We start from the raw sequence: 26,129 nt of genomic DNA, 5'->3' as shown, positions 1-26,129 counted from the left end.
TTCCCAATCTAGCGCACTAGGGCTCCATAGGGCTGTGGTCAAAAGTAATGCACTATATAGCGAATAGGGTGCCATTTCGGATACAGGCTGTATTGCTCCCTTTCATTTGGACCCAGCTGAGCCTGGCTAAAAAGCAAAGGGATGATGATTACCTTTCCAATGTGACCTGGAGGATAGGAGGGGGGCAGTGTCAGCTCTTCCGAAAAGGTTTAAGCTACATAKACCCGAGCGAGCAAGGTTACATATCTCTCCAGTCAACTGGAAACACCTTAATGTTAAGCCGCAATGTGCCCTACTTTTGACCAAAGCCCTATAGGCGCTCTGGGAAAATCCCACCCATCAGCCTGGCATGATTTGCTGTTCTCCACTGACACCCAGAGGTATCACCTCACTGCCACTAACAGGCTAGCACACACAGAAACAAAACACACACACACGGTCAGCACGACACACACTCCAACCTGCATTGCGCATGGTGATCTTAGGCTTGTGTGCAGCTGCTCGGCCATGGAAACCCATTTCATGAAGCTTCCGATAAACAGTTATTGTGCTGACGTTGCTTCCAGAGGCAATTTGGAACTCGGTAGTGAGTGTTACAACAGAGGACGATTTTTATGCGCTACGCGCTTCAGCACTCGGCGGTCCCGTTCTGTGAGCTTGTGTGGCCTACCACTTCACGGCTGAGCTGTTGTTGCTCCTAGACGTTTCCACTTCACAATAACAGAACTTACAGTTGATTCTGGGAAGCTTTAGCATTGCAGAAATTTGACGAACTGACTTGTTGGAAAGGTGGCATCCTATGACGGTGCCACGTTGAAAGTCACTGAGCTCTTCAGTAAGGCCATTCTACTGCCAATGTCTGTCTATGGAGATTGCATGGCTGTGTGCTTGATTTTATACACCAGTCAGAAACGGGTGTGGCTGAAATAGCCGAATCCACTCATTTGAAGGGATGTCCACATTGTGTGTGTGTGTGTGTATATATATATATAGTAGTTAGAGGTTGCAACATTGTATATGAGCATGGGCAGCACCATTGAAGAATAATCATTTTCTTCTTCTACTAGTTGCATTCTGCCACCTATAGTGTGTTTGAACATGTATAACGCTAAGGTTGACAATTTACTGCCACCTGCAATTATGGAATGTTTTCTCATGAGTATAATTCATTGGCTGATCCCTCCTGATGACCTGGATGGAATTATGTGATCCTTCCTTAACCCATAGGAAGTCCCACCCAGTTGAATACTTCGAAATGGGGAAAGTCCTCAAATGGCGCTGCCCATGCTAAAACAGTCTTTTGGGCCCTAACGTCCCCTCTCTCTTTGGGCCATATTTACATTTGAGTKATTTTAGCGGACGCTCTTATCCAGAGCAACCTTCAGTTAGTGCGTTCATCTTAAAATATCTAGGTGGGTCAACCACATATCACAGTCATCGTGAGAAACATTTTCCTCAATAATTATCAAAATCAGAGCTAGTAAGGGGGGAAATAAGTCAAGTGCAAGTGTTCGTTCTCAAAAGGGCCAAGAGACCAGAGGTGGCAGAACAGAGTGCTCGGGTTGGTATGTAGGGTTTGAGCATAGCCTGAAAGTACTGTAGGGAGGGGCACTTTCTCTTGATGCTCCACAGGCAAGTACCATGGTCTTGTTATGGCTGCGAGCTTCGACTGGAGTGTGAGAAACACCAGGCGGGATGCAGCTTTCTGGATAAGTTGCAGTTGTCCAYATGGGAGATAACAAGTACCTGAAATGGGACCTGTGCCGCTTCCTGTGTGAGGTAAGGTCGTACTCTACGTATGTGGTAGAGCATGAACCTGCTTTGAAGTTTGCAGAGAATGACAAGGTGTTGTCCAGGGTCACGTCAAGGTTCTTTGCACTCTGGGAGGGGGACACCATGGAGTTGTCAACCGTGATGGAGAGGGCTTGGTGCGGGCAGGCCTTCCCCGGGAGGAAGAACAGCTCAGTCTTGTCGAGGTTGAGCTTGAGGTGGTGGGCTGACATCCAAGCTGAGATATCTGCCCGGCACGCAGAGATGCGTGTCGCCACCTGGGTGTCAGAAGGGGGAAGGAGAAAAGTAATTGAGTGTCATCCGCATAGCAATGATAGGAGAGACCATGTGAGGATATGACCGAGCCGAGTGACTTGGTGAAAGGGAAGAGGGCCTAGAACCGAGCCCTGGGGGACACCAGTAGTGAGAGTATGTGGTGCAGACACACTGTCCACAAACACACTCTCCACGTCACTTGGTAGGAGCTGCCTGCCAGGTAGGACGCAATCCAATAGTGTGCAGAGCCGGAGACACCCAGCCCTGAGAGGGTAGAGAGGAGGATATGATGGTTCACGGTGTTGAACGCAGCGGACAGATCTAGGAGGATTAGAACAGAGGAGAGTGTCAGCTTTGGCAGTGGAGAGCCTCCATGACACAGAAAAGAGCAGTCTCGGGTGAGTGAGCCGTCGTTAAGCCTGACTGCTTAGGGTCAAGAAGATCGTTCTGAGAGTGATAGAGAGTTGGTCAGAGACAYCACGCTCAAGTGTTTTGGAAATAATTGAAAGAAGGGATACTGGTCTGTAGTTTTTAACATCAGAGGAGTTGAGTGTTGTTTTCTTGAGGAGGGGAGCAACTGGGGACATTTTGAAGTCAGAGGGTCAGGGATGAGATGATGAGTGAAGTGAGGAATGGGAGAAGGTCTCCTGAGATGGTCTAGAGAAGGGAGGAGGGGATAGGGTTGAGCGGGCAGGTTGTCGGGCGGCCGGACCTCACTTGCTGCAAGATTTCATCTGGAGAGAGAGGAGGAGATAGAGTTCAAGGCGTAGGGTAGTTCTGTGTGAGTAGGATCAGTGTACTCAATAGACCTCTACTCTAAAGCACCATATTTATTTCATTTAAACTAGTGTCCGATAGTGGGAAAATAGGATGAGGAAACCTATTTGTCCAATTCTAATTTCCCAGTGCTGTGAGAAGCAGTTTGATGTTTTGCGTAATCAGAAAACAAAACGTATGACATACAACTTAAATTTGGGGAAAAAATACAGTAGCCTATATAAGGATAGTGGAGTCAACAAAATAAATAAACCCTAGGTATCGGAGTGTGTCTCGACTCTATCTGGTTCCCCAGTTAAATGTAGGTTACAGGCTGTTATCACAGACGGGCTCAGGTGTCACATCTAGAGGGCAAGGCCTTGTCAACAGACAGACACCGCGACAGGCTGAGAAGGCTGCTTTTCTGTTTTGCTGTCAGACTGTGGTCCTAACCTCTGTTTCCTCCTTTCTTTATCCTTTTATCTCTCCGTGTACCTGACTGTCCTGTAAAAGAGGGACTCATTTATTCACTGCACTCTCTCTGAAAGCAGGCAATACAAACCAAAGGCTGAACTTTGTCTATGAGAGAGGATGGGAAAGGGGGAGGGAGTAATGAAAAATACTCAATTATTTGTCCTAAATTACTATTCTGTCAATCAGATATTAATTTAAAAGCAGAAAGCCCCTGTGCAGATATTGTCTTCAGGTGAACATGTGTCACTGTCGGCTAGGTGTGGATGTTGTTCCATTAACTGTATTTGGGGAGTTTCTCCCATGTTTCCCTGCAGATGCTCTCAAGCTCTGTCAGGTTGGATGGGGAGAGTTGCTGCACAGCTATTTTCAGGTATCTCCAGAGATGGTTGATTGGGTTCAAGTTTAGCCTTTGGCTTGGCCACTCAAGGACATTCAGAGACTTGTCCCGAAGCCACTCCTGCGTTGTCTTGGCTGTGTGCTTAGGGTCGTTGCCCTGTTGGAAGGTGAACCTACACTCCAGTCCTTGGCGCTRTGGAGCAGGTTTTCATCAAAGATCACTCTGTATTTTGCTCCGTTCATCTTTGCCTCAATCCTGACTGGTCTCCCAGTCCCTGCCGCTGAAAAACATCCTAACAGCATGATGCTGCCACTATGCTTCACAATAGGGATGGTGCCAGGTTTCCTCCAGACGTGACGCTTGGAATTCAGGCCAAAGAGTTCAATCTTGGTTTCATCAGACCAGAGAATCTTGTTTCTCATGGTCAGAGTATTTAGGTGCCTTTTGGCAAACTCCAAGCGGGCCGTCATGTGCCTTTTGCTGAAGAGTGGCTTCCGTCTGGCCACTCTACCATAAAGGCCTGATTGGTGGAGTGCTGCAGAGATGGTTGTCCTTCTTGAAGATTCTCCCATCTCCACAGAGAAACTCTAAAGCTCTGTCAGAGTSACCATCGGGCTCTTGGTCACCTCCCTGACCAAGGCCCTTCTCCCCCGATTGCGCAGTTTGGCCAACTCTAGGAAGAGTCTTGGTGGCTCCAAACTTCTTCCATTTAAGATTGATGGAGGAACCTGTGTTCTTGGGAACCTTCAATGCTGGAGAAATGTTTTGGTAKCCTTCCCCAGATATGTYCCTCAACACAATCCTGTCTCGGAGCTATATGGAAAATTTKTTCGACCACATGGCTAGGTTTTTGCTCTGACATACACTGTCAGCTGTGGGACCTTATATAGACAGGTGTGTGCCTTTCCAAATCATGTCCAATCAATTGAATTTACCACAGGTGGGCTCCAATCAAGTTGTTGAAGCATCTCATGGATGATAAATGGAAAAAGGATGCACCGGTGCTCAATTTCGAGTCTCATAGCAAAGGGTCTAAATACTTATTTAAATCYGGTATTTCAGTTTATTTCAATTGCAAACATTTCTAAAAACCTGTTTTTACTTCATTATGGGGTATTGTGGGTAGATTGATGAGGATTTTTTATTTATTTAATCCATTTTAGAATAAGGATATAACGTAACAAAATGTGAAAAAAGTCAAGGGCCCTGAATACTTTCCGAACGCACTGTATATGTAAATGTACTTGGATAGTAAGTTATTCTGATTCTAGTCACACAAAATRACTACGCCTTAGCAATTACAACACCAGCATTAATTTTACACAGCATTCCCTATTTTATGAAATGAGTCCTACAATACAACAGAAATGACACATTCCAAGATATCTAACGACTCATTATCTCTCTACATGCGACTAAACAGCCTTGTACTTGTTTGGCCTTGACACTTTAATTTTATCACCACTTCATTTCCAAAGGTTGACCAATTAAAATCWCCGCCATAAAACCTACACCGTTCAGTAATCAGCTCAAGATTTGTTATCTACATGGGAGGGGGGAGAGAACATGCTTGAGCCAGCACATCCAGAGACAGATACAGAAAGACCGGGAGAGAGAGACTGAGAGAGAAAGACCTGGAGAGAGAAAGAGAAAGTGAGACTGACAGAGAGCTACAGACATGCTCAACTTGAACTCCTGATGTATTTATGTTTTTAGAATGAGAAAAGCACTCGAATCTAAAAATAAAGACAATTGATGAACAAGAACTCTATTCAAATCAGAATAGAAAAAAAGTAACTTTGCGCCCCAAATTATGAAGTTTTAACTCTCAAGTTTTAACTCTCGCTAGCTAGCTACACAACAAAAATCTAGCCAGCTGGCTAACAAGCTAGCCAGAAAACTGTAGCTAGAACAAATCTAGCAAGCGGAGTTGATACAACTACATCAAACGACCAAACTGAGTGAGTAAACCCAAAAAAAGAGAACGGACTCTAACTTTAATGTTCTGTTTTTATGTGTGGAGAATTTTCACTCTTTTTGCTGGTTTTTGAGCTAAATTAGAGAGCGAGCAACAGACAAACAAAACCGGTTGTCGTGGCAACYGTGCAGCAGAACAGATCAGCAGCAGCAGTAGTAGCAGAGTCCCCAGGCACCGTGACCCCACTCCCCCTGAGACCATTCTCTACCCTCCAGAGCCCAAAAATGACAACGAGGAAAGCTTTTAAACAGAACCTTCTAAAGGGGAGGTCAGAAACCCTTTTCACAGACCTCTACAAAAACGGTGATGTGAGTAATCTCATCTTTCTCACTGACCAGCCAAATACGTAGCGCTCAGCAGTCTGCTCTCACTACCCATCCATAAAGAGGGAATCTGTAATGGGTGAAAGCTGAAAGTCAAAAGAGACAGACGACCCTGACAGCACCATGATAACAATCAACTTCTACAAGACTGGGACTGTCATGGTGCAAGGTAACCTCACACGGAACCCAAACTGGCTGCGCGCGTGCGCCATCGTGTGCTATCATGCATACATTTATTTTGTCCCCCTACACCAAACGCAGGTTAAACTATCAAAACAAACTCTGAACCAATTACATTCATTTGGGGACAGGTCGAAAAGCATTAAAACATGTATGGCAATTTAGCTAGTTAGCTTGCACTTGCTAACTAATTTGTCCTATTTAGCTAGCTTGCTGTTGCTAGCTAATTTGTCCTGGGATATAAACATTGAGTTGTTATTTTACATGAAATGCTCAAGGTCCTCTACTCCGACAATTAATCCACATATAAAACGGTCAACCGAATAGTTTAGTCATCTCTCCTCCTTCCAGGCTTTTTCATCTTTGAATTTAGGGCGATTGGCATCTACACTTTCATAGTATTACCACGACAACAGGCAAAACATTTAGTCTTTCAATCACCGACATGGGTATAACCTATGAGGAGATGGCACGTGGGTACCTGCTTCTATAAACCAATGAGGAGATGGGAGAGGCAGGACTTGCAGCGCGATCTGCATCAGAAATAGGAATGACTTCTATTTTAGCCCTTGGCAACGCAGACGCTTGTTGGCGCGCGRGAGCAGTGTGGGTGCAATAATTGAATAACATAGATTCCTACATTTATRTTCCAATGCGAGCGGTGTAGTCAGGGTATTAGGCTGTTTGAAACAGACTTTCAGACCATTCAGGAGAGAGCAGAGAGAGAGGACACCACCAATGACATGCCCTTCCACAAGACAAACTCCACCATCACCCCCACTATCCCCACCCAAAAAGGCACATCCAGCACAGTGGAGGACACACCCCAGGAGGAGAGCAACCCCCTCTGTGCAGAGCAGGCTCAGGCCTTCCTCACCACCATGGCTGCCATGAATGAAGAGTTCACCAAACTGGAGGGGGAGGTTGTCCTGCTCAGGGAGAGCGTGAGAAAACAGCAACCAGACATCCAGACCTTAGAGGAGCTCCTAACCAAGGTGTAAACAGCCACCAGACATCCACACCTTAGAGGAGCTCCTAACCAAGGTACGGACAGAGCAGGACAGCAGCCTTGCAACACAGCTGAAAGAGGTTCAGCAAGAGAGAGACGGACTCAAGAGACAGCTGGCTGATATAACAAATGTGGTGAGCTCCAAAAAGACAGGCAGAGCAGTAATAATGAGCTGACCACACTAAGAGAGGAGCTACAGGATATAAAGACAAGAGGACAGGCTGCTGCTAGATCCCCACTTTATGACCTGCCCCAGCCGAGGAGCCCAACTCAACCAGCCAGGCCTCCCCAGCCCTGCCTGCTGCACCCCCCCCCTCTAAACCCTCTAAACCCCGCCGTTCATGGAAAAATTGTCAAAACTCACAATCGAAAAGACTGGCGGTGAAAGAAAAGAAACAGACATCGAAAGCAAAGATACGAGTGGCGTAACCAAAAGGTAGTACATGCAGGCAAGAGCGTCGGCAAAATGTAATGCGAGAGCAAAACTCTGACAAATTATTAAATATATATATATATATATATATATATATATATATATTTGAAAATGAATACAAAAATAGTTTTTGGTTACATTTTCTAACATCTATTTTTTTATATCATTTGTCAAAGAGTTTTGGTCTCGCTTTAAAATTATTTGCTTACAAGTTTTGGGGTTTTGAGGTCTTATTTTTGTTTACAATTCTATACATTTTGCTTTCAACATCCATTCACCAGTCCTCGAAAATATGTTTACGTTCAACTTAATTTTTCATGTTCACAATTTATTTTATTTTGAATTCAATACATATGGTGTGAAATTGACCCCATACTGAACAGGCGTATAGAGTGCAAACAGTACAGAAATCTAGCAAAAAGCAATTAGTAGCCAAAAGATACAATCTCTCCTGGACACATTTTTTGCCTTAACATTGTCCCACAGCAATGAAGCTGAAAATTTGGCTGTTTGGAAAATAAACTTTATATTTGACAAATTAGCCTTCTTGGCTAATCTAAAGAAACATAAGAACAAACCAACAAAAACAAATGATAATGAAAAATAGTTTGATGATTTCAAATCTAAAAGTCATTGACAAATATATCTAATCAAAAACAGAGACCCAGACAACAAAAATGTACACCTTCAATATGGGGAAACACTGAAGCAATATAAACACACATTAAGAACAAAAAAGGAACAACACATTAGAAATCAGCTGGATGTAATTGAGGAATCCATAGAATTAAACCACTTCTGGGAGAATTTGAATAAATTAAACAAACCTCATTATGAGGGACTTGGCTATCCACAAATGGGGATATGTGGAGGAATCACTTTGCAAACCTCTACAGCATTATAACAAAGAGCCCAAAACAAATAAATAAATAAGAAAAATGACAAATTCTTGAATCAGCAGTCAAAGACTATCAGAATCCTGTCGATACCCCAACTACAGAAGAAMAATTATTGGGAAAACTATGCACTCTCCAACCCAAAAAGTCCTGTGGTGCTGATGGTATTTTAAATGAAATGATCAAATATACATTTCACAAATTGACTGTACTCAAACTCTTCAACAGTATCCTCACTGAAGGTATTTTCCCCAATATTTGGAACCAAAGATTGATCACAKCAATCTAGAAAAATGGAGACAAATTTGACCCAAATAACTAGAGGAATTTGTGTTAACAGCAACTTGGGGAAAATTCTCTGCAGTATCATACATAGCAAACTATATAATTTCCTTGATGAACACAACGTCCTAAGCAGAATCCAGATTGGATTTTTTATTTTATTATCGTACAACAGACCACATTTACACCCTCCACACTAATTGAAAAACAAGTAAACCAAAACAAAGTCAAAATCTACTTGTGTTTTGTAGACTTCAAYGCATTTGATTAAATTTGACAAAGGTKTTTTTTTATAAACTAATATAAAGTGGTATTGGAGGGAAAACATATGTTATAAAAACAATGTACATTTAAAACAAATGTGCGGTTAAAATTGGCAACAAGCAAACAGACGACTTCTCTCAGGGAAGTGGAGTGAAACAGGGCTGCCCAATAAGTCCAACACTATTTAACATCTACATTAATGAATTGGCAAAAACATTAGAAGAATCGGCAGCACCTGGTATCACCGTAKACAACACTGAAATCAAGTGTCTGCTGTACYCAGATGACCTGGTGCTACAGTCTCCCACTAAGGAGAGGTTACAGCAGCATCTAGATCATCTGCGCAGGTTCTGTCAGACCTGGGCTCTGACCGGAAATCAGGATGACAAATATAAATTCTATTCGSACACAGTTCTATTGAACACACCAAAAACMAGTGGCGCAGTGGTCTAAGGCACTGCATCGCAGTGTTAGCTGTGCCACTAYAGATTCTGGGTTTGAGTCCAGGCTCTGTCGCAGCGGGCCACYACCGGGAGACCCATGGTGCGGCGCACAATTGGCCCAGCYTCATCAGGGAGGGTRTGGCCGGCAGGGATGTTCTTGTKCCATCGCGCCCRAGCGACTCCTGTGGCGGGCCGAGCGCAATACATGCTGACACGAGCTGAGAGACAAAGCAAGAAGAGCATTCTATGCCATTACAAGGAACATTCAAATCTGGCTCAATTTTCCAATCAGTTATAGAACCAGGTCATCAAAAAGAAAGGAGGACGAAGGCACTCTTCATATAATTAATTAAAATGCCTTTATTTGTATGGCATGTTCAATAGAAACAAAGTTGTAAAAATCCAACGTGTTTCGGCTGCATGGCCTTCGTCATGGAGTCGAAGGCCATGCAGCCAAAACACGTTGGATTTTTAAAACTTTATATTTGACAAATTAGCCTTCTTTGCTAATCTAAAGAAACATAAGAACAAACCCCCCAAAAAATATTAAAAAATGGTTTGACGATTGCAAAAATCTAAAAGTCATTGACAAATATATCTAATCAAAAACAGAGACCTTCTGTCTACCAAAATGTACTATTGTGTACATTAGTAGTACTTCCCTTCCTCCTCTTTCTACCAGTTATAGAACCAATTGCTTTATATGGCAGCAAAGTACGGGGTACGCKCTCTAATAATGAATTTACCAAATGGAACAAACATCCAATCGAAATACTGCATGCAGAGTTTTGCAAGACTGTATTGATAACGCATGTAGAGCAGAATAGAACAATTTTACAGCCATCAAAAAACAAGTGACCCCAAAACATTCCATCACACACSTRTACAAKYTCAAGAGATGAAACAAGAGAAGAGTCCCCACAGCCAGCTGGTTCTGAGGCTCAGTTCCCTAACCKACCCCATAGAGCCTCAAGACATCACCCAGAAAATCTTGCCCAACCAAATCATAAAAGCAACAAAAAATATATATCACCTATTGGAAAGACACCACAAAAAATGCAAGTAAACTTCAATGCTATTTGTCTCTAAACAGACAGTACATGGTGGCAGACTATCTGACCACAGAAAACTGAGGAAAACACTGACTAGGTACAGACTCAGTGAGCACAGTCTGGCTATAGAGATCGGTTGTCACTGGCAAACCTGGCTGCCCAGAGAGGACAGGCTGTGCTCACTCTGCTCAGGGGGAGGTAGCGACAGAGCTGAATTTTCCATTACACTGTGACAAATACTCTGACCTATTTATTACCCCAAATTATCATTCAGTACAAAGAATTTGGAACTACAAAAGGGTTAGGGGTATTTATTGGGTGAAAAGCCTAAATGTGTCCTCCTGCCACAACCTGAGGGACAGCCAGTGAAAAGTGTAAGGTAATGTCAATAATATTTCCCATTTAGTTTTGGCTTTCATGCCATGTCATGTGTCTTCTCAGTCATATTGACACTGGTCTACTACTACTGCTTTAATGTATTATTATTCTCATTAATATTGTTGTTGTAGTTGCTATTAATGGTAATCCCATTTCCACTACTACTATTATTGCTCTTGGTCCCACCATTTTTGTTCCATGTATACTTTGACAATGTAAGAAATGTAAGTCTATTGAATTGAGAGCCCGAGAGAGAGAGAGGAGAGAGGAGAGAGAGGAGAGAGAGAGAGCATTGGTCTACACGGGACAAAGGAATAGCAAACTGGCCACCAGACATTGTTCAATTATCATGCTATTTTTACGTCGCACAAACCACTAGCGTTACAGACAGGACGTTCAAAATGCAGAGACTTGACATTCGCCTACGGCTGTAAAGATAGACTTGTCAAACGCTCATTAACAGCAGCGTCTGTGAGCTAGGTAAAGACTGACTGAGCATGGGAAGAGTAAGTCATTATCAAGTCAGGAACAGGCCTTTAATGGATCAATCTCCTCCATCTCCAGGAGTAATCACTGCTGCTGTGGGTGGAAGCAGAGAGAACAGACAGACCTGGGGAAACTTTCGAAAAACAAAGAGTGGTGGTTGGATATTGTTATTTTTATCATTCTGTTGTCTTTCCCTGCGTCCCTTGGGAGTCAGTGCTGTTTGTTCTCTTTTCTTCAACCATCTCTCTGGCTGAGCTCTGAGACTGAATTCCCTGTGCTGGTGTAATGAGACACTCCAGCAGGCTGGCTACAGTGAGAGGAGGAAGCAGGCCAGAGGTTGGACAGCAGATACTGTAACTGTACATAATAATTGGGTAAAAATCACATCATCATCTTGTACATTCTAAATAAATATACTGTAGCAAGACATACTAAGCAAGCCAATATTTAACTATGTTGACATGCAATACATTCTAAACAATTTAGCTCACTGGCATTACAAATCACTGAGTAAACCGAGCTTTAGCAAAAGTAGTAGAAAAATAGCTTTAAATGTTTAAAGGCCGTGAAAACGTGACTTCCTGTGTTTTATATATATTTCCACACTGAGGTTGGAATAATACTGTGTAATTGTGAAACTTATGATAATGCACATTTAGTGTAAGAGCTGTTTTAAAAGACCGCATGAAATTTCTGCCTGTTTTGGTGGGATGGAGTTTTGGCCTGCCTGGTGATGTCACCCGGAGGTAAAATAGTTAGACTAATAAGAGAGTTCCAAACCTCTGCCAATAACAGCTAGTTTTCAGTTTCCCCCACTCAGACCATTCCCAGACTTGCTTGAGAAATTGCTCTTTGCTATGGAGCTATTTTTGTTCTGTTTTCAATTAAAATGGTGAAAACGATCACAGTAAGGTACTTAATTGTTACCCGGAAACGATTTGATCTTGAGATGAAAAATGGCTGCATTGGACCTTTAAGAAGAAGTCACTTACATTGCAGAACTTGAGTCGTACAGAAAAGCTGTGATTGTACCCACGTTTGATTACACGCACATCATTTAGTTATTTACATTTTTCGGACAGGCCAGTATTTATGCGTCAGAAGGTACTATCAATTAAGTTCCTCAATATTTCTTAGTAGGAAACACTAGGGAAATTAAAAGGGAGCGTTTGAAGTGCCAGCTGAGACTTGTAAATTCGCCTTCTGAAGGATTCATGGGACACTTTATAACTCCGGCAGGCTGGCGTCATTTAAAACAGAAGAAACAAAAAAGTCAGCCAAGCATGGAGGGAAAGCCCCCCAGGGGGAAGGGAGTACGACAACCTGAAACAACCAAACTACCATCTGCTACTGTTAGCATAGGTATAATAGCTTCCTTTTCATTCATGTAATGTTCAAAACAGTCCTTTCCTTCTGACTGTGTTCATATCAAAAGGAGAACAACAGGCTTTGTTTTTGGTGTTGTAACCTAGTCAAGTCGGGATTGATCCTMCTTATAGCTCAGACACACGGGTAGGATTGTCAAGGATTGTACTGCCTGCCGACAGTACTTAGCACCCCTGAGCAGTGTCGGCAGTCAATCTCTGCTGTGTTCACACAGCAAAGACCTTGAAGTCATCAGCCACTCAGCCAAACCAGAAGCTGGCAGTAGCATTGTTTGGCAATGCAAGCTAGCTGCGTTAATATTGCTATTGATGTAGAAGGCGCATGTTAATACTAGCTAGCTAATAAGCTAATGCACATTATCAAACCAAAGAAAAAATAATAATGTTAACATTATTGTATTGTGTTGTGATGGATTTCTAATACCGTAAGACTTTTTCTGCCAGAGGTCTTCTAGGACCCCTTTTTCATCTGTTTGACCAGAAATCAAAGCCTTTGCTTTTTCCTAATGCCCATACACATGTAACGGTTGAAAGTTGCTTGCTTAGCGAGTACCACTTCCTCCTGATTCGGCTCACACCGAGGCTCGAACACAGGACCTCTGCACTCCAACCAACCTCAGGAGTGAGATAGACGTGAACGAATTTGAGCAAGTGTTCAGCACTGCTCAGAGAGCCCTCGACTGGCGACTATCGATTTCTCAAGAGCAATGACTATTGCACACCGTTGATTCTGTTATGAAACAGAGAGAGTCCACAGAGAAATCAAAAACCAACGGAAGACGTAATTACTTTTCAGGAACAATACAGACCAAATCGAACTAAGAAAACATAAGACGTAACTTGATTTGTTGTCAGTGGGCATCTAGTATATCTAATATAGTTACACTGGTCTTTACTGGTCTAAACCACTGTGCTCCAACTCGTGTTCCTTTCAACAAAGCTTGAATATTTCTTTAATGAGCCACAGAATTCCCAATGAAAATGTGCATGTTTTTACAAGGACATTCATCCATTTAGCTATTCATCTTTTAACGGGGAGAAACACCAATGGCTCGACAGTGTTTTTTTTCAAAGGTTTCTTTGGTTTTGATCATTTGAAAAAGACTTTGCAGAGAGGACATATTGTATTTCCCAGTAATTCCTGGAGAAGCTAGCTAGCCATTAGCCCGGTCTTGATTAGACAAACCCCAGAAGGGGTCTAAATCATGTGTTGCTGACTCAAGACCACTGCTGTCTGCTGTCTGGTCAATAATAATGTAGCCTCGATCCAGCCTTCCCCTTATAAACTGAATGAATGTGAGAATACAGAGTCTGGCAATGCAGGATATAATACTGTTCTGTAATAATAATAATAATAATAATAATAATAATAAAAGTTCTTCACCGGGTAAAAAACAAAACAAACCAATTGATTGCATTCATGTCGATACACATCATCCCATGGTAGGTCACCACTGTGGTGTCCTGTAACACAATGATAGGCCTAGCAGTGTAAAAAGCTACTGCGGTACAGTGGAAAAACACTTTGGGCTCTTGATCAAATGTGGGGACTGGAGAGCATAACACTGTAAAAAGTGAAACTTGACAACCCTTTAAATGTACATGTATTTACATATTCAGTTTGATAGATCTGTATGCTCATTTCGGAACGGCTCGAGGCATCCTCACAAGAGGCTTGCTGATGCATCACAAACCAGACGGTCTGATCTGCCTATAAATCGGATGACCGATTCCCACAAGAGCCTGTCAACATCAGAACACTGTATCCCCTAGCTGCAGCTTGTCACACAGAGAGAGAGAGAGCGATACAGAGGGAAGAGAGGGTTGAAATGTGAGGAGAGGGACAGAGGCAGGGAGGCACAATGGAGGAGGAGAGGGAGGAGGCCTGTCGCATCTGACAGAAGACTTTACCTCTCAGGGATGTGTGAAGAAGCAGGGTATGACATCAGAGCAGCACCCTGAGGCCTGACCCCCGACTAGACCCTGACCTCAAGACCCTAAGTGTCTGACATCCACACAGTCTGACTAGGCTGAAGAGACAGTCACATCTTAGCCCCCCATGAAATCCAGCAGGATCAGCAAAAATATCTTTCCCGCAATATCTTTACTCAAACTCACATAGTTARGTGAAAGACTTGGATAACATGGCTATCAGCTAAAAAGAAGCACTCTTCTCCATTGGAGAAGAGTATTAACTTTCGTACGGTGAATCTTATACCAGGTAGTCCTGGGGGCACCAAATGTTCAGTAATTTAATTTGTGTTTTGAGTTGTAAATTGTCACAGGAATAAAACATTTTCGGGAAACATGGTATACTTCCTCAAATATCAGAACCGCAAATCCCATTTTTCATGCAGTGGCCCCCCTTCCCTTCCCTGCCCCCAATCTCACCTGAGCCTGTCCTCCTCCTTCTTCCTCAGCTTCATGTCCCTCTGCACCACCTTCAGCACGTGATCTGCCTCATTGTCCGTCAAGCCCGACAGGTCCAGCTTGCGCCCCATCTCTCCTGGCCTTGCCACCGCCACGGGGTGCTGCTGCAGGGGGGCACTGGGTCACTGGGGAGCAGGGGGGTTTAGAGAGAGGAGAGAGTATTTATAGACACAGTTATGGACCATCTCTACTGAACAAAAACAAACTCAACATGTAAAGTGTTGGTCCCATATTTCATGAGCTGAAATAAAAAGAACCAAGAAAATATTCCATATGTACAAAAAGCTTACAATGCATTCGGAAAGTATTCAGACCCCTTTTACTTTTTCAACATTTTGTTACGTTACAGCCTTATTCTAAAATGTATAAAATATTTTCCCCCTCATCAATCTACCCACAATGACGAAGCGAAAACAGGTTTAGACATTTTTGCAAATGTATTTTAACTCAAAACAAATTAAGTGGCCTTGAGTGGCCCAGCCAGAGCCCGGACTTGAACCCAGTCAAACATCTCTGGAGAGACCTGAAAATAGCTGTGCAGCAACGCTCCCCATCCAACCTGACAGAGCTTGAGAGGATCTGCAGAGAAGAATGGGAGAAACTCCCCAAATACAGGTGTGCCAACCTTGTAGCGTCATGCCCAAGAAGACTCGAGGCTGTAATCGCTGCCAAAAGGTGCTTCAGCAAAGTACTGAGTACAGTGTCTGAACACACAAGTAAATTATATACTTCAGTTGCTAACATTTCTAAAAACCTGTTTCGGCTTTGTCATTATGGGGTATTGTGTGTAGATTGATGAAGYGAAAAAAAAAAAAAWAATGTAGAATAAGGCTGTAAAGTAACAAAATGTGGAAAAAGTGAAAGGGGTCTGAATACTTTCTGAATGCACTGTATTTCTCAAAAATATTATGTACAAATTTGTTTACATCCTTGGTAGTGAGCATATCTTCTTTGCCAAGATAAATCATCCACCTGACAGGTGTGGCATATCAAAAAGCCGATTAAATAGCATGATCATTACACAGGTGCGCCTTGTGCTGGGGACAATAAAAAGGACACTCTCAAATGTGCGGTTTTGTCACACAACACAATGCCACAGATGTCTCAAGTTGAGGGAGCATGCCATTGACATGCTGACTGCAGGAATGTCCACCAGAGAATAAGCCACCTCCAACGTCATTTTAGAGAATTCTGCAGTACGTCCAACCGGCCTCACAACCGTAGACCACGTGTAACCCACCAGCCCAGGACCACCACATCCGGCTTCCTCACCTGCGGGATGATCTGAAACCAGCCACCCGGACAGCTGATGAAACTGAGGAGTATTTTTGACTGTAATAAAGCCCTTTTGTGGGGAGAAACTAATTGTGATTGGCTGGTCCTGGCTGCACCCCTGCCCAATCATAAGAAATCCATAGATTAGGGCCTAATTAATTTAATTTCAATTGACTGATTTCCTTATATGAACTGTCGCTCAGTAAAATCGTTGAAATGCGTTRATATTTTTGCTCAGTATACATTCCATTTCCAGTGTTTTTGTATTGTTTTATGTTGTATTGTAGTGTATATGAATTTCCATGTAAGTGAACAATAAAGTAACAGCATCTTACATGCATATGAGCGTGGATGCAGCACATCCCTACTGAGTGAAATGAGAGGGGATGGAAAGAGAATGGTGAATCATAAGCTCAGAGAATTATGCACTCCCTGATTGACCTAGCCTCATCCTCAGAATCCTTTTGACAAGGATGGATGGAAGGGGTAGACGTCATATTCAGTTGTTTCATACCGGGAAAGTGACAGCTTTGACATGACAAAAGGCAACTATCTAATTGGCAATCAATTTCCAATGTCATATTGTACGTTGAAAACACATCTGTTTTCAGTCAGCTTATGATATATATACACACACATACACAATAGATGAAGAGCACATAAGGCCACAAACACACAGTGTCACGTTCTCAGCAGCTTCAGTGGGGGGAAAAAGCTGAGAAATCTTTCAGGCTGGGTCTCAGTAAGCTGCTGTGGTTCAGCTTAAAAATGCATAATGATGCCATTCACAAGACCACCCACTCTGGCTTAGACACGAGAGCACWTCAAGACCGCCATCTTTGACTGTCCACAGGGGGAAAGTATCCTGGCATAACTGGATGGGATTTCAGCATTTCACATTCTATTGTATATCGCACTCTTAAGGCTGCAATACCGTGCCTTGGATTTCTGCCTGACTAAGGAACAACTGCTTTCTGGACACACATTCTAATAATACTTTTGAGTCTTTCCTCAGTTGCACACAAGAGGCTTCAAGGCACCCCGTGGTCCAATACCTGTGTCCCTACTGATAAAGATGATCCTGGTGATGAGAGAGAGAGGGGAGAACACAGCACAAGGCCATCGCCCGTCCTACCCCTGGCTCTGSCGCTGGACTTCCTGGAGTTGATTGCTCTGTCTCCGACGTARGGTAGGAAAAGAGGAACAAGCTATTTATTGTACTGTATCTGCCTTTGGCTCAGGCGTTGGGGAGGGCCATAGCGGTAGGCAGGTAGTACAGTCCTAGTGTGCGTCCCAAATGGCACCCTATTCCCTATATATGGCACTCCTTTTGACCAGTACCCATAGGGCCTTGGTCAAATGTAGTGCACTATATTAGGGAATAGGGTGCCATTTGGGGTAGACATATGTATAGACTAGTGGAGGGAAAATGTATCATTACTCCGAAACCCACAGGAGGAGGCAGTTATTCAGTCCTGCTTTTTATAGTCGTGTCAAGGACAGGGGGTGGAGGGCATCAATTATGCCTCTGTGTGTGTGTGTGTGTGTGTGTGTGTGTGTACGTGTACACAGTGTGTCTGCATCCGCTCGCCAGGGTGACTCAGAGATTTAGGCTCCGTGGCAGCCAACGTTCCCCACAAGACTGTTTTCATTGATGAAGCATTCCCTACTACACGTGCACGCATGTTCACACACCCTCTCCCGGGCAGATGTCACCACATTTGTGTCACACACTGTCCATAACACACCCACTATACCACAACCTAAAAAAATAGCACAAATTAGGCTTGGATCAGCCTGAATGCAGCAGCACAGCAGGATGTGTGGATTATAGTAGTGCACTATATAGGGTGCCATTTGGGATGCAGGCCTCAGATACCAAACTGTGCTGACCTGCTGCGGTGTTTGGAAATTGTCAAGACAAATTTCATTGTCTTTCAAAAATGGCTATAGCCTATCCTTCAAGACACGTGTTCACTCCCAGAAACTAGCTATATCGATTTCAAAGAGCTAAGATAGATAGCTCTTTTACCTCGTACTGTGCACCACAAAAGATACTGTTGCATTAAAGCATGGATCGTTACTAAGTGAGTCACTGCAAGCTCTAGTGAATGAAAATAACAAGTTATAAGAGAAGTCATGTGACTCATGTCCACTAAACACAGGGAATCAGACAGCCCCTTTGAGTGCCTCCACTCCGGATTGAGGTTTTCCCTAGGGACAGATCTAGGATCAGCTTCCCCTTCCCCAATCCTAACCTGAACCATTAGTGGGGGAAATGCAGGACTGAGCCCAGATCAGTGTCTAGGGGCAACATCACCCTACTGCTCTAACTGAGATAGCTATGCCAATCCATCACCACTGCTTAACTCGGACTGAGTCATCAACACAGACACTATCGATCCCACAATGCAAAGCTCCTCTTCATTATATAGTGTTTTACCCAATGCTTTCTCTTTATGTAAACAAACAACGCTTGTTGTTGCCCAGCTTTGACTTCACTGCCCTTGTGAGTGAGTAAATGAGAAAATAAATGGCTACTGTACGAGTATTGCGAGAACAGGCATTGGGAATATGTAACAGAGCAGCAACCAGGACATGACAATGGTTGGATAGAGGATGGACAGGAGAATGAAAGTCCTGTATCTCTCAGCTAAGGATGTTCTCTCAGCTAAGGATGTTCCAGGACTCCCTATTTTTCACGGACAGATTTCCACACGCTCAAACAGAAAATACTAATGTGCTGTACATGGATGCACACACAGAAAATGATATTAGGCACAGATCTATAGTAATTTAAACTGTACCATGACACACACACAGTGACATCCTTACTGCATGTATAGCAGGGGTGTAAAACTAATTTAGTCCCGGGGGCCGAGTTCTGTCTTCAACGAGATCCGGAGGGCCGCACTGAAAATTGGTAGTGCACTATTCTTTGCCGTCAAACATTCATCGTTTTGGAAATGTGTTATGCTCTCTGACTGTCTAGCTTTCAATTCAGTGATTATAAGCGAGCTGGTCAAGAAACTATGAATGTAGGTCCATTATCACTTCTACACAGTTTCGATTGGGTTTGAGTCATTTTAAAAGTATATGGAGTTCTTTCCCCATACAGTAATGGTGTCAATGCAACCCGGCTAGGGCTCCACAGCAGATGGATGGATAAAAGCAGGCCTGTGTGTGTGTGTGTGTGTGTGAGCTCAAAAGGCAGCAGCAGCCAAGCGCTAAATTAACTGCTTGTTTTAGCCTCTTCGAGGCCAGCTTAAGGATCAGTGCTCAGCCTTAACCAGAAGGGAGAGAACCGCTCTCACCGTCTACGTCTTAAAATGGCACCCTATGGTCAAAAGTAGTGCACTATGTAGGGAACAGGGTGCCATTTGGGACACCTCCACCGAGTGACTGAGAAGGACATTTTTTTATTCTAAAACGCATCTTATGAATAAAATGAATGGACTTATCCACTTGAGGTTTACTCGTTGGCGTGCTGTAGGGCCTACGATGTGTGACGCATAGCATGGCTCTGTGCTATTAGGGTGAATGCTGGAGATAGAGGGTGTGAAAACAATGAGGTGATACTCCATAGTGGCGCTGTCACTTGTGCAAAAGGGGCACCTGAAGCGCAAGAACAGATTAACTGGATTTGAAAGTCCACCAAGTCTCTTCAAAAAGTGTCCCATTTATCTGGCATAATTGCCTTTGCTTGTGTCCATTTGGCCAATTGTCTTGTCTGACTAATGTGTCAGGAKGTAGACAGTTTCCAATCCTCCTAAGGGCTTAGAAGTAACTAGGGGAGAATCTCAAGTGCATACTCTTCGCATCCTCTCTCGTGGCCTCCTTCTCAAAACCCATTGGATGAAAACGCCAGAGGTCCCTCCCCGCTGACCTTCTCCTCCAATGGGTTTTGAGAAGGAGGCAAGAAGAGAGGACGCGAGGAGTAAGCATTTGAGATTCTCCCTAGGACTATCTGTCAGGAGTGGCCTCCATTCTGGGGCTTTGTCCCGAACACCTGGTCATTTGTGACTGTCAATCATTTTGTTATCACACCCCGCACCTGCCTCCCAATTACCACCTAGTAGGTGCCAAGGTGAGAATATGCTGCATTGTATTCACAACCTGCTGGCACTGCAGCAGCTAACGGTTTCTGTGAATAAATTACTGTGTAACTGTGCTGACGAACAGTGGCGTGTATTCATGGYTGCCAAGGGAAGCCAGGCTTCCCCCAAAAAAATGAACAAGAAAAAAAACGAATAATTTATCCTTCGTCTCCCTGTGTTTTCATAATTTTCCTTCAATTCGCAAGAGGCTGAATGTATCTCACCGGAGAKAGCCTCCGAGCGAGCAAAAMAGTCCCCCTCTGTRTCTGTATGTGAAAGCCATCTATCTGATGCMGTCTGGTRATAAAGAATATGACATTGTTGACACCTGTAGCATTGAATGCAATGGAAGCCAGCGAGCATTTGGCCTCCCTTGATAAAAAAGGTATAAAATAAAAGCCAATCAGCATTGAGCTAAACTGAGTGAGCTCAARTGTGAATGGTCCTGGCTCACCCCAAAAAAWTCTCAAGTTTGGATTTGACTTCACTCCTATRAGATCGCATCAAGAGAAATACGTAATTGACAGAAACAACTTGAATTGTTGCATCTCGTTGTGTTGTTGTCCTCTGGTGGCTGGCTAGCTAACTAGCTAAAATMGTCCCTTTCCTAAATTAGCCATGGATGGAGATAGGGATTTGGACTTGTGGTTTTACTTAATTCTCTGTACTGGCCAATGATTATAATGGTGGTTCTAATCCAACCATAAATTCATACATTGTGCCCCTGGACTGAGAGGATGGAAGAAGCTAGATGTAGAAGGCTAATGTTAYCTAGCTAACATTGCCCATGAAAGGGCTCGTTCTAAGTGGCGCAGCGGTCTAAGGCACTGCATCTCAGTGCTAGAGGTGTCACTACWGTCACRCTGGTCRGAAACCGGGCTGTATCACATCCYYCCGTGATTGGGAGTCCCATAGGGCGGCGCACAATTGGCCCAGCATCATTCGGGRTTYGCCGGTGTAGGCCTTCATTGTAAATAAGAATTTGTTCTTAACTGACTTGCCTAGTTAKATTTTAAAAAGTTAGGCTACCTGGCTAAAATGCTTGCTAGCCTAAGACAACAAAAAATAAAAGCATGTACTGTATGACAGATTCATAGACCGTTTCGTCAACATGAAAGCGAGGAGCATGGCATTGGTGTTTCTCCACAAGTAGYGTATTTTTTCTACTTGCAAGAACGCATACACACACATACACAAATCAGAACTATGGCCAGCCACATCATATCTATCTTACGTTGATTGGACTAAATCGTTTTTGGTATCTTTTAGTTGTCACTTTATTTATTAGACTAAGCATTGGTGCTTTGATGATTTCGAAAAGTTGAAATGGTGCTGGAATAGTGGAGGCAGCTCCTGTGTTCTCTAAGACTTGCGGTAACTCTCCGTGGTTCTAAATCAATTGTTAAATCAAGTCKGAAAATGTCGGTAACATTACAGTAACTTGTCTGCCAATGTTGTAGGTCATTGAACTGTTTGTTACATGCAATATGCTTTGTGTACTTCACCGGACAGAGGTTGCGGTTTCTTCTTATTGTCTCGGCATTAGAACTATATATATATATAACAAAGCAATTATCACAACACATAGGTTGTAACATGGCTTTTTTTCTGGCTTGGCTTCCCCAGTGATTTTACCCACGCACCGCTACGACACAAAAACACATCTCACCAAATGGATGTGAAATCAAATTGAGACTGGTTCCTAGAATATGAACACACACATCACACAGGTGTATTAGATCAGAGACAAGTACACAATGTGGTATGTTGATGTGAACTATTGTGGGTAGCCAATAGTTAATCCAGAGTAGGATATTGTTGGATTTAAAAGACAGGTGCAGTAGTATATGACCCGTTTATTTTGATGGGTTATTCCCTTGTCATCTTGTGTCCATGAAATAATAACTCTTGAGCATTTTGCAGTCTGTATGGTCACATTGTCAACCATTGGCACGCATCACATTGCTGGCCAACAGGTGAGAGCAACTGGTGTCAGAGTCAAGGCATCACAGACACCAACTCTCAGTATGCATGCTTGTCTTATATTTAAGCTCCGAATAGAAATGATACATACTGGAATATAACGTTACTGTAGGAATATAAAACGCCATCAGTCCCCCAGTCCAGACTCTCCCCCTAAGGGTATGACTGCAAGCCATCACTTGTTGACAGCCCGACATTCTCCCCCTGATTTAAATCCCCACAACCCACTCCCGTGACTTACGCTCACACATTCTCCAGCATATTCATTCATCGCCATTGTTTTTTTGACCTAGGCCTACTCCTTCTTGCTCGGTCAGAGGTTTCCAAACACTTGTTTACCTACATACCCCTGCATATATACCTATATACCCCTGCGTCATGAAAATGACCATGTTGGGACTGATATGTCGCATTCACACCGATTTTCAGGTCACATTGCATGAAGGAGATTCTATGTATATGGCTATACATACCTACATTGGCATTTAAATCACAGTGTAATCTACACAATCAGATCGAACCTCCCTAACTGGGCACACACTGGTTAAATAAACGTTGATTCCACTTCATTTCAATGAAATGATGTTGAACCAACGTGGAATAGACGTTGAGTTGACGTCTGTGCACAGTGGGTCATGAAATCAATTGTTGCAGTCCAGCCTATCCATCCACCGTTCTGACTGCCACGTTTGCAATGTTTTGTTGAAACAGATTATCAATGAGAATATGGCATGCATCAACATCAGTGTTCAACATGCATAACAGGTGTTGCTGATAAACGAATGTGGTGAGTGGACGTCGGTCCCCGCTATGTTTTCTTGTTACCTTTATCATAAAACACACAATCATCTATAGACTAATTAATAAAAATACAAATTAAATAACATTCCAATATCTGTCCTGTCCATATGGTTAGGCTATAACGAGGTAAACAAACYTTTAGATAGAATCCATGACAAGTGTCTGCCTATTTCTCAACAAGGACAAAGTTCATTTCAATCTTGCATCATGGAATTCAGAATTTTGGTCAATGCTATTTGTGATGATATCGCAAAGGTAGACTATAATAAATGAGAAGTTAATGTGATAATCGATCACTTACACGAGCGCCGGATGACCACCAGCTACAGCCTCCAAAGAGAAGGCTCTCCCGGACACACAACGTGGAAGGAAGCGTTCAGATAAACCGACAAGTGTAAACTTCCTTTAGATGCGTCTCAGATACTTTGACAGCCTTGTKTTCAGGTTATTTTCACCACGCAGCGGTTGCAGCAGGCACCATTGTGGAGTCTCGAGGTTTGAATTACAGAGGGAGGGCGCAGATGGGCGATGTGAGGATTTAACGCTACATATCTTTGTTCTCCTTGTTGATAATTATACTGTTCAATTCTATTAAAATCTGGGTAGCATAGGCTACAATTGGAAAGATAGCAAGGCGAGCCTCACTTTCGGTGTCTCTGTCAGGCATCGTCGTGAGATCCAGCTGCTGATTCCATCTCTGTCAACACCTGGGCATCCTGTGGGACAGCCAATGGGAGAGCCGCAAGCCAACACCGCTACTCTTTTCTCGAAGAAGCATTGCGCGCCCCGCTACCGCAGAATTAACTCGCGCGATGCGTACATTCACAACGCCACCGACACTCTGTCTTCGGTCAGTGCTATCCGGGGTCCTTGGAATGTCCCTACCCCATTGAAGTTGAAATTAAACGTTTAAATTAAGGTAAGGGTTAGGTAAGGATTATGGGTTTGGTTAAGGTTGGGGTTTAGGATAGGAACGTCCCAAGGATTCCGGATAGCACCTCTGTTGATGTGTGCGGAGAGACAAAAACGAGTTAACTAATTGGACATATCTCCTGTCTTTCTCAGCATTGGTTCAAATGACTCAATTAAAGTGATGATCCAGAACTTTTGTTTAGTTTCAGCCAGCAATTTTGAAAGTGGTGCTCATGAACCAAAACGGGTCCCCGTTTTTTATGTACTATGTAATCCTATTGCGTACTACATCCAGTGGCAATTTTAGCATGTAAATCTTGGTGGGGCAAAATGTTTTATTTAGGATGCATGCCAGCAAAGCCACTACACAACACAACACTAAACAATACATTAATTGCACTATAGCGGTGACAAACGGTGCCCACAAACTGTTAGGGCCTACATAAAGCTATTCCAACAGCAGTCCCAACACCTTACCACTGCTACACCTGGCTATCAGCGGAGCCTTGTCTGGCAGCGAAAGAGGCAATCCAGAATTTTGATTAAGACATTKATGAGCGAGCTAGGACGTCCATAGTCAATATAACTAGTTTTTRAGCACTTTTGAAAAGTGCAGTGGCAGAATTCAGAACATGGGCTGTTCTTACAGTGTTCTCCCTGTACACCAAGTCAGAACTGTAGGATAAATAAAGGGGGCATATAAGCAGACAATGAAAGCTCTTACAATATTTGATTACTACATTTCTCCAAAACAGGTRAAAGGCTACATGTGCACCACCAAGTCAGAACAGTTGGCAAAATTAAGAGGTGAAAATATACCAAATTATTAGGGTGAGGCACATGGGCTACTAACAGCTTACTACACAACATACACTTAGTATAACTTTCTTAGCTACAGTATACATATCTCCCTGGCATATMACATAATTTATGCAGAAGCATACAATACATTTTTGAACTCACATTGTTTTGCTGTGCTCACTTGAACAGGAAGGTGGCACAGCTGTCCTTCGTGAGCAAATTTTGTAATCAAAGTCTGCCATTTTCTGGATTTATGGTGCTTTCAAGACAACTGGGAACTTGGGAAAAAAAAGGTTAAATCATGATGACGTCAGTAATCTTCCGGTTGTAGCTCTAGAAAGAGGCCCAAGTTCCAGATTTACAGTTGGATGAAAGTTCAAAACTTKTTTTCTCAGTCGTAGCTRGTTTTTTCCGATTTCCCAGTCATCTTGAACTCAGTAAAGTCAGATTTTGCCTTGTCTTGAGCGCGGCACAAATCATGCTTCATAGACASCATGTCCAATGTTGAATGTTTATCATTTTAAACTAGGAAAAGAGACCCTTAATCTTAGACTTGGAACCACATAGCCACTCCACTGAATAGCAGGCTAATGATTGCGTTGCAATGCTTGCAGTTAGTCACTGATGCCTCCCAAACCATGCATTGTTGAATTTGTGACTTCCAACTTGTTGTGTAATGTTTATGTCCAATGAGCACCGATAGGTTTTATCTATAATTTCTCTTCATTATTGCTCTTCATATGACAAGGATTAAAAAGGATTTGCCAGTAGATTGTCGACRTGATTCAGACTAAGATTTTGAAAGTATGATGTTGACATGATCAGTCCAATCAAAGCTACTGTAGATATAACGTGATTTGATGTCATTTTAACTGTGGCCAATGACCTTGAGCCTTCTTCGATGGGCACTTCTAATGTAACTCTATGGCAGCACCCAAGGGGCTTGAATTATCTAACTACCCTTAGACTTGGAGGTGACGTAGTGTCCCCATGAGTAACAGAACACTGAGCCAATCACAGCGCAACACTCCATATTTTCTGCTGGCTTGCCCCACCACATAAAGCACTGAGCTAGGCTGAAACACCTGCATTTTGGAGCTGTCTTAAT

At 43.1% G+C, this 26,129-nt stretch overlaps 1 protein-coding gene across 2 annotated transcripts in view; it reads right to left on the bottom strand.

The window, feature by feature from the left end:
* LOC111973414 (rab effector MyRIP-like) overlaps window positions 1-24,075 on the bottom strand; it is a 151,802-nt gene extending 127,727 nt beyond the window's left edge. For both annotated transcript variants that reach the window (XM_024000781.2, XM_070446720.1), the window contains exons 1-2: window positions 23,610-24,075; window positions 15,114-15,277 (exon numbers count right to left, since the gene is read on the bottom strand). In XM_024000781.2, the coding sequence (XP_023856549.1) occupies window positions 15,114-15,223 (110 nt within the window). In that variant the 5' untranslated portion in view covers window positions 15,224-15,277; window positions 23,610-24,075. The remainder of the gene's footprint in view (window positions 1-15,113; window positions 15,278-23,609) is intronic.
* Window positions 24,076-26,129: the final 2,054 nt, after the last annotated feature.

The sequence above is a fragment of the Salvelinus sp. IW2-2015 genome, linkage group LG14 (genome assembly GCF_002910315.2).
Source record: "Salvelinus sp. IW2-2015 linkage group LG14, ASM291031v2, whole genome shotgun sequence".
NCBI lineage: Eukaryota > Metazoa > Chordata > Actinopteri > Salmoniformes > Salmonidae > Salvelinus > Salvelinus sp. IW2-2015.
This window is presented reverse-complemented; position numbering and strand designations above follow the sequence as displayed.